This window comes from Sminthopsis crassicaudata, chromosome 1, assembly GCF_048593235.1.
Source record: "Sminthopsis crassicaudata isolate SCR6 chromosome 1, ASM4859323v1, whole genome shotgun sequence".
Taxonomy (NCBI): Eukaryota; Metazoa; Chordata; class Mammalia; order Dasyuromorphia; family Dasyuridae; genus Sminthopsis; species Sminthopsis crassicaudata.
Window position 1 is genome coordinate 495258948 of NC_133617.1, and position 17105 is coordinate 495276052.

The 17105-nt window shown below is 33.8% G+C and overlaps 1 protein-coding gene across 1 annotated transcript; it reads right to left on the reverse strand.

The window, feature by feature from the left end:
* Nucleotides 1-5499: 5499 nt before the first annotated feature.
* Nucleotides 5500-16502, reverse strand: SRP19 (signal recognition particle 19). The gene is made up of 5 exons (XM_074281444.1): nucleotides 16348-16502; nucleotides 15655-15730; nucleotides 7411-7482; nucleotides 7193-7304; nucleotides 5500-6135 (listed from the first exon to the last, which is right to left on the reverse strand). Exons 1-5 carry the CDS (start codon nucleotides 16383-16385, stop codon nucleotides 6002-6004), a joined length of 432 nt encoding a protein of 143 aa, XP_074137545.1. The 5' UTR covers nucleotides 16386-16502; the 3' UTR covers nucleotides 5500-6001.
* Between the last annotated feature and the right edge of the window lie 603 nt (nucleotides 16503-17105).

The following is a 17105-nucleotide window of genomic DNA, read 5'->3' on the forward strand; positions in this document are numbered from 1 at the left end:
GATTGATCACTTGGTTGATCTTTTTCAGCAATAACAAACTCTTCCCTTTCTTTGGCTTCCTTACCTATCTATCCATCATTTATTCTGTTTATGTTGTCTCCAGCATGGAGCTCCTTTACATATACTTGGTCTATATTTTCCTATTCGTGTCCTCTTTAATGTTATGTGTACCTCTTCTAGGACTATAATGTTAAGAGTCCAAGTGTGGTAATCTTTCCTTGATGGTAAACAAAGTTTGATAGAAACTTGTATGCTATGGACTCACATTTAACACCATACTAAGATAAGATCAAAATGGGTCCAAGATTTAGGCATAAAGAACGAAATCATAAATAAATTAGAGGAACACAGGATAGTTTACCTCTCAGACTTGTGGAGGAGGAAGGAATTTGTGGCCAAAGGAGAACTAGAGACCATTATTGATCACAAAATAGAAAATTTTGATTACACCAAATTAAAAAGTTTCTGCACAAACAAAACTAATGCAAACAAGATTAAAAGGGAAGTAACAAATTGGGAAAACATTTTTACAGGTAAAGGTTGTGATAAAGGCCTCATCTCCAAAATATACACAAAATTGACTCTAATTTATAAGAAATCAAGCCATTCTCCAATTGATAAATGGTCAAGGGATATGAACAGACAATTCTCAGATGATGAAATTGAAACTATTTCCACTCATATGAAAGAGTGTTCCAAATCACTACTGATCAGAGAAATGCAAATTAAGACATCTCTGCACTACACACCTGTCAGATTGGCTAAGATGACAGGAACAAATAATGATGAATGTTGGAAGGGCTGTGGGAAAACTGGGACACTGATGCATTGTTGGTGGAGTTGTGAAAGAATCCAACCATTCTGGAGAGCAATCTGGAATTATGCCCAAAAAGTTATCAAAATGTGCATACCCTTTGACCCAGCAGTGCTACTACTGATTTTATATCCCAAGGAAATACTAAAGAAGGGAAAGGGACCTGTATGTGCCAAAATGTTTGTGGCAGCCCTTTTTGTAGTGGCTAGAAACTGGAAAATGAACGGATGCCCATCAATTGGAGAATGGTTGGGTAAATTATGGTATATGAATATTATGGAATATTATTGTTCTGTAAGAAATAACCAAGAATACAGAGAGGCTTGGAGAGACTTACATCAACTGATGCTGAGTGAAATGAGCAGAACTAGGAAATCATTATACACTTCAACAATGATACTGTATGAGGATGTATTCTGATGGAAGTGGATATCTTCAACATAGGGAAGAGCTAATCCAATTCCAATTTATCAATGATGGACAGAATCAGCTACATCCAGAAAAGGAACACTAGGAAATGAGTGTAAACTGTGAGCATTATTATTATTTTTTTGTTTTTGTTTTTCTTCCCAGATTATTTTTACCTTCCGAATACAATTCTTCCTTTGCAACAACCACCAACAACAAAATTCGGTTCTGCACATATATATTGTACCTAGGATGTACTATAAGATATTTAATATGTATGGGAATGCATACATCTAGGAGAGGGGGTGGAGGGAAGAAGGGGAAAAATTCGGAACAGAAGGGAGTACATGGGATAATGTTAGAAAAAAAAAATTACCTATGCATATGTACTGTCAAAAAAAAATGTCATAATTATAAAAATTAATTTTAAAAATTGGAAAAAAAAAAACTTGTGTGCTTTTTTCCATTTTTATTCTAATGGTTCTTGCATTTTTATTCTAAAATATTCCTTGGATCTCTCACCATCTTTTAAACTGATTTTATTCCCCACTGAAACTGTTTATTAGGCAATATAGCTCATCAACTTCCATTATCATCTAAATTTTACAAATGACCTTATATTACAAATTGATGTTATTTGTGGCTAATTCCCAGGTTCTGTGAATACTTTTCTTCAAGAAGTGAAATAAATGTGGGACATAATCAACACATCACAAAAAAAAAGTAATTACATTTTAATTGATAGGAAACTACTCCTTATTAATTTGTTACTTCTTAATCAATTGTCTATGTAGTCAAATCACTGATCCATTAGAAGATATTAATACATAGCTAGAATAAAAATGAGGAAAACATATGGCATATAATTGAAACAATTCAATTGTGACCCACTATTCAGGTTATTGAAAACAGAAAATGTGTAAAAGTACGAGCTTAACAGATACAAATCAGTTGCCATAAAAAAATTTGTCTTTTGCTTTTTTAATATTCTCAGATCTTAAAACAGTTCCTTGGCACAGGGTAGGTCCCTACAGCTAGCTTTCAGCCAAAAGAACCTAGAAAGCACTTTAGTCAGCAAAAACTTGACTCTGCTGTGACTGAAATAGCTTTGCTCCAAAGCTCTGATTTCATCCATGTTAACTCCTGCAGAGAAAATTTTAACCATTGATCCAGATAAACAATTGCCATGAATGGCATCCTGGAGAAGTTTGGAGCACTAAAAGGGTTAGTGCTTGTATCACAGATCACAGTCTTTCTGACTAGCCAGCTTTCTTAATTACTTTGCCAGTTAACCCTATGAAAATAAATAAAACACACATATAAGCACAGGTGTGGAAATGTGTACGTGTAAATATATATATACACACACACACACATACATACATGTTTGTGTATATTTGGTTTCTGCTGAAATGGCATAAATAAAATTAAAAGCTTGGGTTGTTATTAGGAACACAATTCAACTTTGTAGTTTTTATATAGGTTGGTCTTTAGGTAGCTACTTTTTCCTAGGAAGTACCAGTACATTTGCATGTTTTTAATACTAAGAGCTAATCTTGTTGAATCAAATATTTAAATTTTAGTAATGTTAGATTTAGGGACTCAAGACACAATCACAATGGTTTTTTTTAAGAAACATTTTTACTGATGTCTTTTATTTTTAATATCACCTCAGTTTCTAAATTTATCACCTCAGTTTCTAAATTTATCACCTCTCAGAGTCATCCCTTGTTTTAAAAAAAAAATCAGTTCAGGAAACCTAATCAATATGTCTACCACATTCATAGTTTCTATTCATCTTAAACTAAATGACTTGCTTTATTTAAAACTGAAAGACATTTAGCACCAAACATACTCTCTGATCAGTTAATTTAAATATATATTAAGGTCTAATATCAAAGATTGGAGAAACTATAGAAAATCGCCAAATAATCAGAATCCAGCTAACTGGAATTCTTAATTACCCGGAATCCATTCCCTTTGTGGGGAGAAGAAAGCTAGGATGATAAGGGAAGCTCTTATCAAGATAGTTAATTTAAAAACTTCAGTAGAGATCTGACTTCTGCTATCTTCTGGATTTAACTCTATGATACAATCATTACAATTCAGAAAAGTGAGCTTAAATTGTAAAATACCTTATAACTGTGTAAAAGTAGAAAAACAATACATTTTAGGAAAATATGCTAAAACAATTGAAAGGTTTTGTTTTTGTTTTTTCTGGTTTATCCTGAACTAATTGAAAAATTCAATTAACCTGATGATCTTTGGCTTTCCCCACCTTGGTTTCCTAAATACTGCAGCTAACCTAGGTTTTACCTTAGTACTCTATTCTCTACCGTTCATCATGAAGTTTTACAAAACCATATAACCAAGAAGTGGAACTCATGGCCTTTAGGATTGTGTTATATGAGCAGATAATCAAGAACTATGCATTGAGTTAATCAAGGAAACTTGTCACTTGCATATTTACACTTGCATACTTATGGCCTAAGTTCTATGAAATGAGAAAGTATTCAGCATTTAAAAAGTCTACTTGGTTCCAACTGTGCTCAAAAACTAACTAAATATCATTTACTTTTCTAAAAGTCACATGATAAATGCAATAAATATACCTGGAGCCTAATCTATAGCATCCTCAGCTTGGTGATGAATGAAAAGGAACAAATATAAATTGTCTAAAATAATTACTGAATACAAATAGTTAACTCCAAGACAAGGATTTATATCAGAAAATTTGTTAATTCAATCAAGAGTATTTACAATAAGAACTCTTAAGGCTTTATATATGAAACACTGTCTATAGAAAGTTACTTCAATTAATTCCTCTGTGCTTCAATGGTATTTTATGCAAAAAAACCTAAGACCATGTACTTAGAAACAGAAGGGGCTTTTGAATTTTAGTCCAATCCCTTCTTCATAGATGAGAAAGCTGAGGCCCTGAGAGGTGAAATTGAGTGTTCAAGTTCACACAGTTAAGGGATAAAGGATTTGAACTGAGGTCCTTAGACTGTAATCTGGTTCTTTCTTCACTGTACCATTCTGCCTCTATTAGGTTAAGTGAAGATCAGTATTTGAATACAGAAACCCCAAGAATTTTAATAGAATAATTTTTTTGATCTTCTAAGGGTCATGGTAATACAAGAAATGGAAAGCAAGAGAACCTAAGAGCCATTTATTCTTTCTTTCTGTAGAGACAAGAAACATTTCAAGAGAATGCTGAAATTTTTGATTAGGGAAGAACAGGATGACAATTCTAGCTACTTCTTGCTGGAATGGATACAGTTTTATAATCTCAGTTCTAGAAACTCACTTAAAAAAAAAAACATAAGTCAAAAAATGAGTTTTGGATTTGTGGCATTTATATTACATTCACCAATCAGCCTGTGTTAAGTCAGAAAGACTCCTTGCTTAGTAAGTTGTGACATTTTAAACTACTATGATTAAAAGATTATACAGGGTGACCAATTTTAAAAAAATACTACATAAAAAGAATGAATTATAAACATTTATAACAGCAGTTCTCAAACTTTTTCCATCTTAGGCCCCAGGTATTCTCTCTACTGAAATACAGCAAGAAAAGAATCACAGTTCACGTCTCATAGAGCATTAGAGTAAGTCTAGAAGGTGGAGATGGCTAATTGATGCATTCAATTAACTTGCTGAAGCAACTTCTATAACAAAGAAGTGAATTTGAAAATAAATTCTCTTCAAGTGAAAATTTTAAGAAATTTTGATTATTAGTTCAGAAGCACAGGCAACATAGAATTATTAAAAAAAAAAAAATAATAAAAATACTGTGGTTGCCTAAGAGGATCTAGATTCAAAACCTATCTCTGCTACTTCTTTAGAGTAGCTTGGTCCCTTCCTGAAATTCTTTGGCTCTCAGTTTCATCAGTAAAATGAAGTTGGGCCAGCTAATCTCTATCAATTCTCTAACCACTTGAAATAACCTAACTCAAGAGTAAAACACAAGTAACATCAAAGTAGTGAGTTGGTGTAAATTTAATTGTATCCATTGACAAAAAAATCCCACAAAATTTGCAGTTTTCCTGTTTTTCATAGTACTAGAAAATAATAGTATACATCATAATGCAATTCTATTGCAGCAACAGGACAAGAAAAAGTTATCTAAATAAAGCCAAAGCTATTTTATATAGCTGTCTTCTATTTGTTTTGACTTTCACTTTAGCTATTCTTTCGCTATTTTCTCCTACTTACTATTCAACTAATCTTCATAGAATTGTAAATAACTCTTTCATAACAGAAAGCTTGAAAAATCATTTTAAATCCTTTATTTCATGAACTTAAACATTAACAAAAGTTGAACAAACTGTAAATTAAAGAGTGATGAATCTGTTTAGTTCAAACAATATATTCAGAAAAGGTAACTTTTCTTTAATCTAAGACATTTAGTATGGCAAACAGCACAGGAGACATAATAGTTGTGTAGTCCACTTTGTAATGATTTTTAAATTTATGAAGATACATACATATTCCTCCAATAATTCAGTGCTGGTTTGCAGAAGACTTCTGCTGGCTTTGTGCTATATAAAGGCTAGATGCAACTTTCCAATGCCAATTTTTTTTATTTCATGAACTCAAGTTGGTTGATGTTCTGTTGAAGTTCAGAGGCACAAACATATTCCAGTTAAGTGAAGGTAAACAAATCATACCACTTCTTCAGTTTCCTTTTTTATCATTCACATCAGGAGCAAACATCAATGTTCATTCTTATCTTCTGTAGGACTGACATACATTCACCAATTAAGTGTCACCGGATCACTTCTTCTTCTTCCCCTTTCCTTTTTTACCTCCCTCTCCTTGTTGAAGACTTTGGTCACCACCTCCTGTTTTTTGTGTCCTTGTTTTTAGTTTGGGTATCATTTCAGCTGCATACAACATTACTGACTTACCTAGAAACAAGAAGTTAGATTAACACCCATATTTATTAAGTGAATGATGCAATCAAATAACTCCTAAGTTATAAAATCAATGAATCAACAAAATAGTTTGAATGAAAAAAAAAAAAAAATCAAATTAATTGTAGACAGTGAAGTTTGACAAGAAGTAGGTCTCATTGAATAAAGTGGTCCTCTGCTGGAGACACAGAATCACTGAGTCTACATTAAGTCTAAAACAACATAATGGACAAGGCGCTCTGAAATAATTTTACATACTTAAAATTTCAACTTTGTAACATAAAAAGATTATAGAATTTATCATGGGAGAATGTTATCTTGGGAACCTATTATGGAAGTCTTCTATGATGGGCAAATGACTAAATTAGAGAAATCACTAGTTATTACCTATAGTTTAACTCTAGATTACTCAATTATCCATCTAGCTATGCTTTTCTCCTATGTTGAATTGCCTTTATAATCAGGATGACCTGAATTTAAGTCCTATCCTTGGTACTTACCCTGAGTATTACAACCTCTCAGCAGGAGTAATACATAGTAATAGCAATGTATGATGATTAACTCTGATTGAATGAAAACTATTCTCAGCAATACAATAATCTAAAATAATTCCAAAGTTCTAATAGAAAGAACTGACAGAGTCTGAAGACAGACAAAAGTATACTATAATTCTTTCTCTTCTCCCTCCCCCACTTTTCCTTTTCTGTCTCCCAGTTTCTTCCACAAAATGATTGATAACAGTAACATGTCTTACATGTACTGCATATGTACAAATTATATCAGACTGCTTACCATATCAGAGAGAGGGGAGGGAAAGTGAGAATTTGAAATTCAAATTTAAAAAAAATATTTTCAACATGAATAAAAAAAATTATCAAAAAAAAAATTTTAATAGGTATATATCCTCCTCTTTGAAGAGTCTAATTATGTAAACTTTTTATATGATTAATGCTTTGTAAAAAGACCAATAACAACACACCCAAATTTCTTCTATAGTTTTAGTAGTATTCGCCAAAAACAAACAAACTAGAAAAAAAACCTTCTGACTTACGTGATGGGAACTGTACAAGGCATAAACTGCCATCTTCCTGTTTTAACTGAACCCGTACTCTGCCCCTATATTGTAAATCACGATTCCATTCTCTGGAGTACATTTTATTTTTCTAGAATCCAAAACAGAAAAGCACTTATTTTGTTTCAAATGACAAAAAAAAAAGGGAAATCTATTAATGAAATGAGTAAATTAAGTATTAAGGAATTTCACTGTACCTCAATATGCACATTAAGTCCAACTGCCAGGCATACATCTTGGATCTCTGTAGCTGTAGGATTCTCAACAGCCTGAAACAGTTTTTATATTTATGAAAAAAAAAAAAAAAATTACCCTTTAGATGAATAGTGTTACATCCATCCAAGTAAGGCTCAAAGTTTCCTAACATCAAATACTGCATTAGCCCCATTATTGCATTCTATTGATAATCAAGGGGGAAGTCACACAAGTGTGTTGGCATGGGTCAATTATAAATGATAACCTTGAGGGCAGCTAGGTGCCACAGTGGACAGAGTACCAGCCTTGGTCAGGTCAAGAGGACCCGAGTTCAAATCTAGTCTCAGACACTTAACACTTCCTAGCTGTGTGACCCTAGGCAAGTCACTTAACCCCAGGCTCAGAAAAATAAACAAACAAATAAATAAATGATAACCTAATTTCTACAGGTCCATTACTGCTCCACAGCAATCCTTAACTACTGTGAGCAGACTCCCTATACCACTGATTTTCTTCTCTTTTAAAAGATAATCTTCCTATGAACACACCTAGGGCTCTCATATTAAAAAATTAATAATCTACATTTTAAATGTCACTTGAACTAACTCTTGTCCTATATCTTCAGTCCCTTTCATAGACAAACTTTTTCATCACACTTCTCAATCTGGCTTCTCACCTCAACACCTTCCCACTTGAATGAAATGCTTCTTTTCAAGAATGCCACAAGTTCTTAAACACTAAGTGCAATGGTTTTTCTCCCATTCCTTCCATTCTCATCTTTGACTTTCTGGAAGTGGTTTAATAGTTAACTACCCACTTCTCATGAATATATACTCTTCCCTTGTATCTTATGTCACTGCTCTTTCCAGATTCTCTGACTACTTCCTTCAGTTTTTTTACTGGATCATTATTTATGCCCAGTTTGCTGATGGAGGTTGTCCCCCAAAGTTGTGCTGCGCTATCATTTTCCCCCCTACAATTCTTTCAATAATTTTATCAGATCCAAAAGGTTCAATTATATCTAGGGAAATGATTTCTAAATCTATATTAAATAACCCTAATCTTTCTTCTAAACTCCAGTTGGGGGTCACTAAAGGCCTGCTGAGATCTCCATTTGGATTCCCGGGTTAAATATGCTAAATTTAACAAATTTAACATACTAAATCTATCCTTCCTACAAACTTTTCTATTTCTATTTAGGCCACCACTATGTTAGTTACCCAAGTTTATAATTACAGAAACATACTCATCTCACTCCCTGGTTCTGCATTTCCAAATTAGTTGCCAATTCTTGTCACTTCTGCTTCCATCACTCTTTTATATTGATTTCCTGTGCCTTTATGTAACCAATAACCTAAATAACTAATTTAGATATGGGGAGTTTGGCCCTTATTAATCTCACCAGAACTAAAGTAATATCCCCTGGTTTCTGTCACTTCCCTCTCCTTCTCCATGCAATCCTAACAAAAGGGTGGAATGGAAGTATAGTCTCTGGAGTCAGAAGACTTGGGTTTAAATTCCACTTCCAATGAGTACCATTTATGTGACCCTGAGCAAGTCACTCGAACTTTTCTGAGTTTTAATTTCCTCAACTTAAAAATGAAGGGTATAACTATATTCAGCAATATTCTTTGAGATCTCACCAAATTTTATGATCCTCTTTTATAAAGCACAAACTTGACCACATCATAATTTGGCTCAAAAATTGCCAGAAGGAAACACAAACTCAAACAGGCACTTAAAGACCTTTCACATCTTATTTTACATTGCTCCCCAAGCTAGCCTATAAGCTGTTCCTCTAAACTAGCATTCCATTTCTTACTTCTATTCTTAATAATTAAAATCATCTTAATTTGGTCTCTTGGAATCTTTTTTGGGAAGAAAGGAAGAGGCGGGCAGGCAGTTAAGTAGTCCAGTTGACACCAGCCCAAGGCCTGGAGTTAGGAAGACCTGAGTTCACCATATTCAGTCTCAGATACTGACTAGCTATAGAAACCTGGGCAAGTCACTTAATCCTTGGTGCCTTAAATTCCTCTTCTATAAAGTGGGGATCAACTGAGATAATTATATAGCATTTAGCACAATGCATGAAACATAGTTAAGCACCATATAAATGTTAGTTACCAATATTATTATTTTCTTTTTTTGGGGGGGTTTACTTTTTTTTTAAATTAATTTTATAATTATTAACTTTTTTTTTTGACAGTACATATGCATGGATAATTTTTTACAACATTATCCCTTGCATCCACTTTTGTTCTGAATTTTCCCCTTCTTCCCTCCACCCCTTCCCCTAGATGGCAGGCAGTCCCATCTATGTTAAATATGTTATAGTATATCCTAGATACAATACAATATTATTATTTTCAAGACTTGACCTATATACCAGCTTCCATAAAGCCTTTTCCAATTCCCTTAATTATTAGTACTCTCTCTCTTTCTCCTCAAATCAATTACCTTGGATTTTAATCGTACTATGTCATACATCCCAATTCCCAGTAAAATGTAAGATACTTAGACTAAAAATAAACTTTTATTTTCAACATTCCTTCCTTCCTTCTTTTCTGATACTCATTTAAAAAGTAAGAAAAATTAAACCCATTGCAAATAAGTAGTCATACTAAACAAATTTTCACAATAAAAATCAAAAAGAAAAAAAAAAGAAAATCTATTTCAATCTGTTCTCTGAAAAAATTATCTGCATGTGGATAGCATTTATTATGAGTCTTTTGGAACTGTGGTTGGTCACTATGTTCATGTTATATCTTTTAAAATTATTAGTAGCATTATATTAGTATTATATAAATTACTTCCACTTGGTTCTACTCACTTCACTTTGCTCAATTAGTTTTCTCACCCTTTTCTAAAAGCATACTTTTTTTATCCTTTCTTACAATAAACAGTATTTCACAATTATATATAATTTTTTCAGCCATTCCCAACTGATAGGCTTCTCCTCAATAGCCAATTCTTTTCCAATACAAAAAGAGCTGCTACAATAATTTTTTAACTTATGAATCTTTTTCTCCTTTCTTTGATCTCTTTAGGAAATTGACCTAGTAGAAGAAATGCTACACCAAATGATATGGCAGAGTCTGAAAGTTTTCCAGAATGAATCACTACTTCACAACTCTACCATTAACCTATTTCACACACTTTTGCCAGTATTTGTCATTTTTCAGCTTTGCCAACTTGATGGACATGAGAGTGGTACTTTAGAGTTGTTTTAATCTTTATTTCTCTAATTAGTAATTTAGAGCATTTTCTTCCACAACCATTGAGAGCTTAAATGTCCACCTCTGAAAAATATCTACTTATATTCTTTGATTGTCAATTGGAGAATGGATCTTTTTCTAGTAATTTGACTCAGAAATTAGATTCTTATCAAAAGTAACTTGCTCCAAGTTTATTGTTTTTCTTCTTTTAGCTACACTAGCTATGTCTGCAAAAAAAAAAAAAAAAATTTATTTTGTGTAAACAAATCTGTCTATCTCCTGTCTGGTCATGAACTTGTCCTCTAATCAAACATCTGATGCGTATTTCTTCAATGTACCATTAATTTGCCTGTGATTTTAGATCCTTTATATCTAAATAATATACACATTTGGGGCTTTTGACAAATTCCTTTAGTTTTCTTGATAGTTTTTGCTTAATATCAAATTCTTGCCCAAAATGATGGGCTCTTTGGGTTTATCAAATACAAAGCAACTATACTTATTTCTGTATATTGTGTATTTAATCCAATGATCGACTACTCTATTTTCCTACATAAATTGTTTTGACAATTAGAATTTTATAGTGTAGGGTAAGATCTGGTACTGCCAGGTCCTCTTCCTTCCCACTTTTTTTTCCAATGTTTCCTTTGATATTCTTGACTTTTTGTTCCCAAATGATTTTTTTTTCCTAATTCCACATAGTAATTTTATTGATATGGCACTAAGAGGGTAATATTGTGATTTTTAAAATACTGACTTAGACTACCCACAAGCAATATTTCTCCAATTATTTAGATCTGTGTAAAAAATATTTTGTAATTGTGACCACATAGTTCCTGTACATGTCACAAGTAGACTCCTAAGTATTTTATAATTTTTGTAACTATTTTAAATAGAATTTTACTTTATCTTCCTGATGGGATTTTTTTGGACACATATAACAAAGAAATGTAGTTAGCTTACTTTATATTGTGCAATTGTGCTAAAGCTGTAAATGTTTTCAATTAATTCAAGCTAGTGTAGTGGGGAAAGCTGTTGGTATAGATTGAGTGCTAGGACTAGGGTCAGGAAGACTTCAATTCAAATCATATAGCTATATGATCCTGGATAAACCACTAAAGCCTGAGTTTGAGTTTCCTCATCTGTCAAGTGGGAATTATAGCACCTATTTTCCAAGATTCTGAGAATCAAATGATTGCAAAGTTCTTACACAATGCCTGGCACATAGTAAGTGTTCTATAAATGTTAGCTATTATTGTTGGGGTTCTTTAAATAAACCATATCATCTGCAAAAAATCAGTTTTGTTTCCTCTCTGCATATTTTTGCCATCAATATTTTTCCTTAAGCACTGAAAAATAATAGGGATAATGGACATCTTTGCTTCACTTAAGATTTTACTGGAAAAGCTTCTAGCCAACTTCCAGCTAAGATAATTCTTATTCTTAGTTTTAGATAGATGATATTTATTATAATGAAAGCTCTATTTGTTCCTATGCCCACTATTATTATTAATAGGAATAGAAATAGAATTAGATTTTTGTTAAAAGCTTTCTCTTAATCTATTGACATAAAGTATATGATCTGTGTGTTTTATTATCAATATGATCGGTTATATTTATAGTTATCTTAATATTGAACCAGCCCTACATGGCTGGCTTGGTTATAGTGTCTATTTTTAATATATGGCTGTAGCCTTCTTAATATTTTATTTATATTTTTTATCACTATTTATTAGGGAAATGAGCCTTTTTTGTTTACCTTCCCCCCCAGTTCAGAAATCAAGATTAAATTCATATCATTTTATTTATTTTTCAAACAGTTTATTAAGAAATAGAATTTGTTTTTATGTTTGGTAGAATTTACTTGCATATCCAACAGAACTTGTGGATTTTTTTCCTTAGAGTATCTATTTATGCTTTATTTCATTTCTTTTTCTGAGTTTATTACTTATTTCCTGCTCTGCTAGTCTGAGCAATTTATAGTTTTATAAATATTATTCCATTTTGGATAATTTTGATTATATTAAATTTTAAAAGTTCCTGTAATTGATGCTGAATAAAATGAGCAGAACCAGGAGATCATTATACACTTCAACAATGATACTGTATGAGGATGTATTCTGATCTTCGACAAAGAGAAGATCTAATTCAGTTCCAATTGATCAATGACGGACAGAATCCGCTACACCCAGAGAAAGAACACTGGGAAATGAACGTGGACTACTTGCATTTTTGTTTTTCTTCCCAGGTTAGTTTTATCTTCTAAATCCAATTCTTCTTGTACAACAAGAGAACTGTATGGTTCTGCACATATATATTGTATCTAAGATATACTATAACATATTTAACATGTATAAGACTGCCTGCCATCTAGGGGAGGGAGTGGAGGAAAGGAAGGGAAAGTCGAAACAGAAGCGAGTGCAAGGGATAATGTTGTAAAAAATTACCCATGCATATGTTCTGTCGATAAAGTTATCATTTTTTTTTTAAAAAGTACCATTTTGAAGAAAAAGTTTTTGTAAAAACAAAACCAATGCAGACAAGATTAGAAGGAAAGCAGAAAACTAGGGAAAAAAATTTTACATTCAAGAGTTCTGATAAAGGTTTCATTTTTAAAATATACAGAGAATTGACTCAAATTTATAATGCAAGCCATTCTCCAATTGATAAATTGGACAACTTTCAGATGAAGAAATTAAAAAACATTTTTAGTCACATGGAAAAAATGCTCTAAATCACTATTGATCAGAGAAATACAAATTAAGACAACTCTGAGGTACTACTACACATCTTTCAGATTGGCTAAGATGACAGGAAAATGACAATTTTTCAAAGGGATGTGGGAAAACTGGAATACTAAAACACTGTTGGTGGAGTTGTAAACTGATAAGTCATTCTGGCGAGCAATTTGGAACTATGCCCAAAAAGCTCTCAAACTGTGCCTACTCTGATCCAGCAGTTTTTTCTACTGGGTGTGTACTCCAAAGAGATCATTAAAAAAGGGAAAAGGACCCATAGGTACAAAAATAAAAATGTTTGTAGCAACCCTTTTTGTAGTGGCAGGGAATTGGAAACTGAGTGGATATTACTCAGTTGGGGAATTGCTGAATAAATTATGGCATATGAATGCTATGGAATATTATTGTTCTATAAGAAATGACCAGCAGGCTAATTTTAGAAAGGCCTAGAAAGACTTACATGAACTGATGCTAAATGAAATGAGTAGAATCAAGAGAAAATTGTACAGAGCAACAAGTTTATGTGATGAACAATGTGGTTCTTTTCAACAATAAGCTGATTCAGACCAATTCCAATAAGGCCTGCTGTGATAGAGAAAGACATCTGCATCCAGAAAGAGGACTATGGAGATTGAATGTGGATCACAACAGAGTATTTTCACGTTTTTTGTTGTTATTTGCTTTCTTTTTTCTTTTTTTCCTTTTTTGATCTTTTTTCTTATGCAGCATAATAAATGTAGAAATATATACAGAAGAATTATTCGGAACACAAGATTTTGCAAGGATGAATGTTGAAGGGAGCAGCTAAGTGGCGCAATGGATAGAGCACCAGCCTTGAATTCAGGAGGACCTGAGTTCAAATCTTATCTCAGACACTTAACACTTTCTAGCTGTGTGACCCTGGGCAAGTCACTTAACCCCAGCCTGGGGGGGAGAAGGGAAGGATGATTGTTTTAAACTATCCTTGCATATATTTTGAAAATAAAAAAGCTATTATTTTAAAAAGTAAAAAAGGAAATGAAAAAAGATTCCATTTTATTTAGTTTTTCGCTTTTATTGGTGCATAATTGAGTTAAACATCTAATAACTGCTTTTATTTCTTATTGGTTGTGAATTCTTTTTTCAATTTTGAAACTGGCAATTTGGTTTTCTCTATTTAAAAAAAAATCATATTATGGCTTATCTAGTTTATTTTTCCCCCAAAAAAATTATATTCCAGAATTATTCAAAGCAATTAAAATGAATCCTGGTTATGTTAGGGTCTTAGCTGAGTTATAGGAAAATTCTAATCTTACCTGACTGGATTATTTCCATTCATAATGCCTATCTGTATACAATTTTCAACTGTGTCATTAAGGGAATGGGGAAGTTTTAGAAATAGGTATTGCAGATTTAACTCTATAACTAACAATCCAAAACAGGAGTTCTCAAACTGCACCGCCAGGTTATGGCAAATGGGCTGAGGGGCGGAGACAGTGTAAGGTTTTGTTTTTACTATAGTCTGGCACTATGCATATGTTCTGTCAATAAAAAGTTACAAATTTTTTTAAGTACCATTTTGAAGAAAAAAAAAGTTTCTGTAAAAACAAAACAGTCTGAGGGACAGTGAACTGGCCCCCTATTTAAAAAGTTTGAGGACCACTGAAAAGTTCAATTCTCCTAATCAATTTAAGGGATAATAGTATTCCCTTTATTTTCCTGTAGACTATCATTTATAAATATGAATATTCCTAAATGTACAACTTATTTAATAATAATGTAAATTAATTTCCTTCTAAGCTCTGGCACCAATTCCATATATGTTACTATTAAATTCATTTTCACAAAAAAAAAAAAAAAAAAAAAAAAAAAAAGTTAACTCCTGGATAAATTTGCATAAGCCTCCAAGGCAAATCTAGTTCAAATCTTGTCTCAGACTCTCACTATAAGTCTGGACAAGTCATTTCACCTGTCTCAGTTTCCCCCCCAGTAAAATAAGGGTAATAACAGCGCTCACCTCCACAGTATTGTAAAAATGACTGGAATACAGTGACCACTGAATAAATATTAGCCATTAATATAACTGTCATCTTCATGACAAACCTGTATTATAATCCCTATAGAGTAACAATTTCAACAATATCATACACAGTCACATTTGATTTTACAATTCGTCAAATATCAACTGTGTCTTTTAGCTGCTATTTTCAAATTCAGAAGCTTGGAAAAGCAAAAAAAAAAAAAAAAAAAAAAAAAGCCATTTGAACGGTTTACATTAAATACACAGTCCAGTCTTAAGCTTCATTTCCCTTACTTTGTCTATAGGGATCCGTCTTCCCTCAGCAATGGTCTTCTTGTTATTTAAATATGCAGGATAAATGCAAATGAACCTAAGAGGGAGAAGGGAGGTTTCATAATACAGGATTTGGAAGTGAAAGAAATCTGAGATTAGTTAGTCCGGCCCAAAGATCTCATAGAAATTAGGAGACTGAGAAACAGATGTTAAACTGCCCCAATTCTCTCAGCGGAGACCTGGGATTGGAACCCAGAACCCTCGGAGTCAACGCTCCTTCCGCAACCATATTAATGCAATCAACTCACACAAGCGAAGCAGAGGGAAAGCTTCGGGAACAGAAGGGTTGTTTGTTTTTTTTTTTTTTTTTTCCCCCATAGCTGGACTTTCTCTCTTCCCCCCTCCCCCCACCACGGATTTCCCGGAATGAATTCTCCTTCGAAGGAGTCTTCCAGAACTGAGTCTGCAACTCATCTCACAGCTCCTTCATCCGGGAAAGAGTCCAGAGCAAGTGTCCTTCACTGGAAGGCGTAAAAAACAAACAAGCAAACAACAAAAATAAAAAATAAAAAAAAAACCCTTCTCCATCCTCTCCTCCTCCTTAAGTTGCTGTCCTAGCAACTTCACCCAGGGACAGTGGCCGAGCCACCCAAGTTGCAGTTAACTACTCAAATCGGTCCCGCTCCCGCTGCTTCCTCCGGCCGAGGAAGTTACCTGTCCTTGTCCGCGGGGGACCGATCGGCGTACGCCATCTCCCGAGGGACTCACGGTACTAAAATGCAGGCGGAGAGAAAATCCCGGTTACACAGAGCACACAGTGAGCTCACAGTAGTTTCTTCCAGCACAAATCCCGCCTACCACAGTCGCAATTTCCGCCAGCTTCCTCGGCCTGTTCGTTCTGGAAGCCGTCGCTCAAGGATTCGGAGCTAGGAGAACAAACTACGAAAAGAGCCCGCCCTCTCCGTGAACCGCGCATGCGTATTTCAATTAAAGCTTTAGTGGACGGAAGCAGAAAGTTAATGCTGACGTCAAGGAAGTAGTTTCTGGGTTCGCGTTGGTTTGGTTTGAGCTTTTTGCGGGGAGGGGACGGAGGTGGATGAGGTGAGAGGACTTGAAGAGAGCGCCATTTTAGAAGTTTAGGTACCATCCACTTCAGTCAGTGAGGTGGGTGACAGGTACTGCTGGCAGCCAATATTTGGTTATTTTATTTTTAAAATATATACTTTTAATTTGTTTTAATCAACCACAATCTGCTTTCTCGCCCTGCCATCCGCTCGAGAGCACAGGAAAAAACAAGCCGTTATAAACTCGTACTATAGTCAAAACAACTTTACTCACTCTTCTCCCCTCCCCCCCACCTTCCCCCCTTCCCCGCCTTGTCTCATTCTCTACCTATCAAGAGGTGAAGGGAATGTTTCATCGTTAGGCTTCCAGGATTATGTTTGCTTAATATGCTGGTAGAAGTTCAGCCT

Excerpts from the sequence above, each read along its gene's own strand:
- SRP19 (XM_074281444.1), bottom strand. The coding sequence starts at position 16,385 with ATGGCGTACGCCGATCGGTCCCCCGCGGACAAGGACAG. Across the intron at positions 15,731-16,347 it reads TCCCCCGCGGACAAGGACAG|GTTCATTTGCATTTATCCTG; the intron begins GTAACTTCCTCG and ends TCTCCCTCTTAG. Across the intron at positions 7,483-15,654 it reads GACGGATCCCTATAGACAAA|GCTGTTGAGAATCCTACAGC; the intron begins GTAAGGGAAATG and ends AAACTGTTTCAG.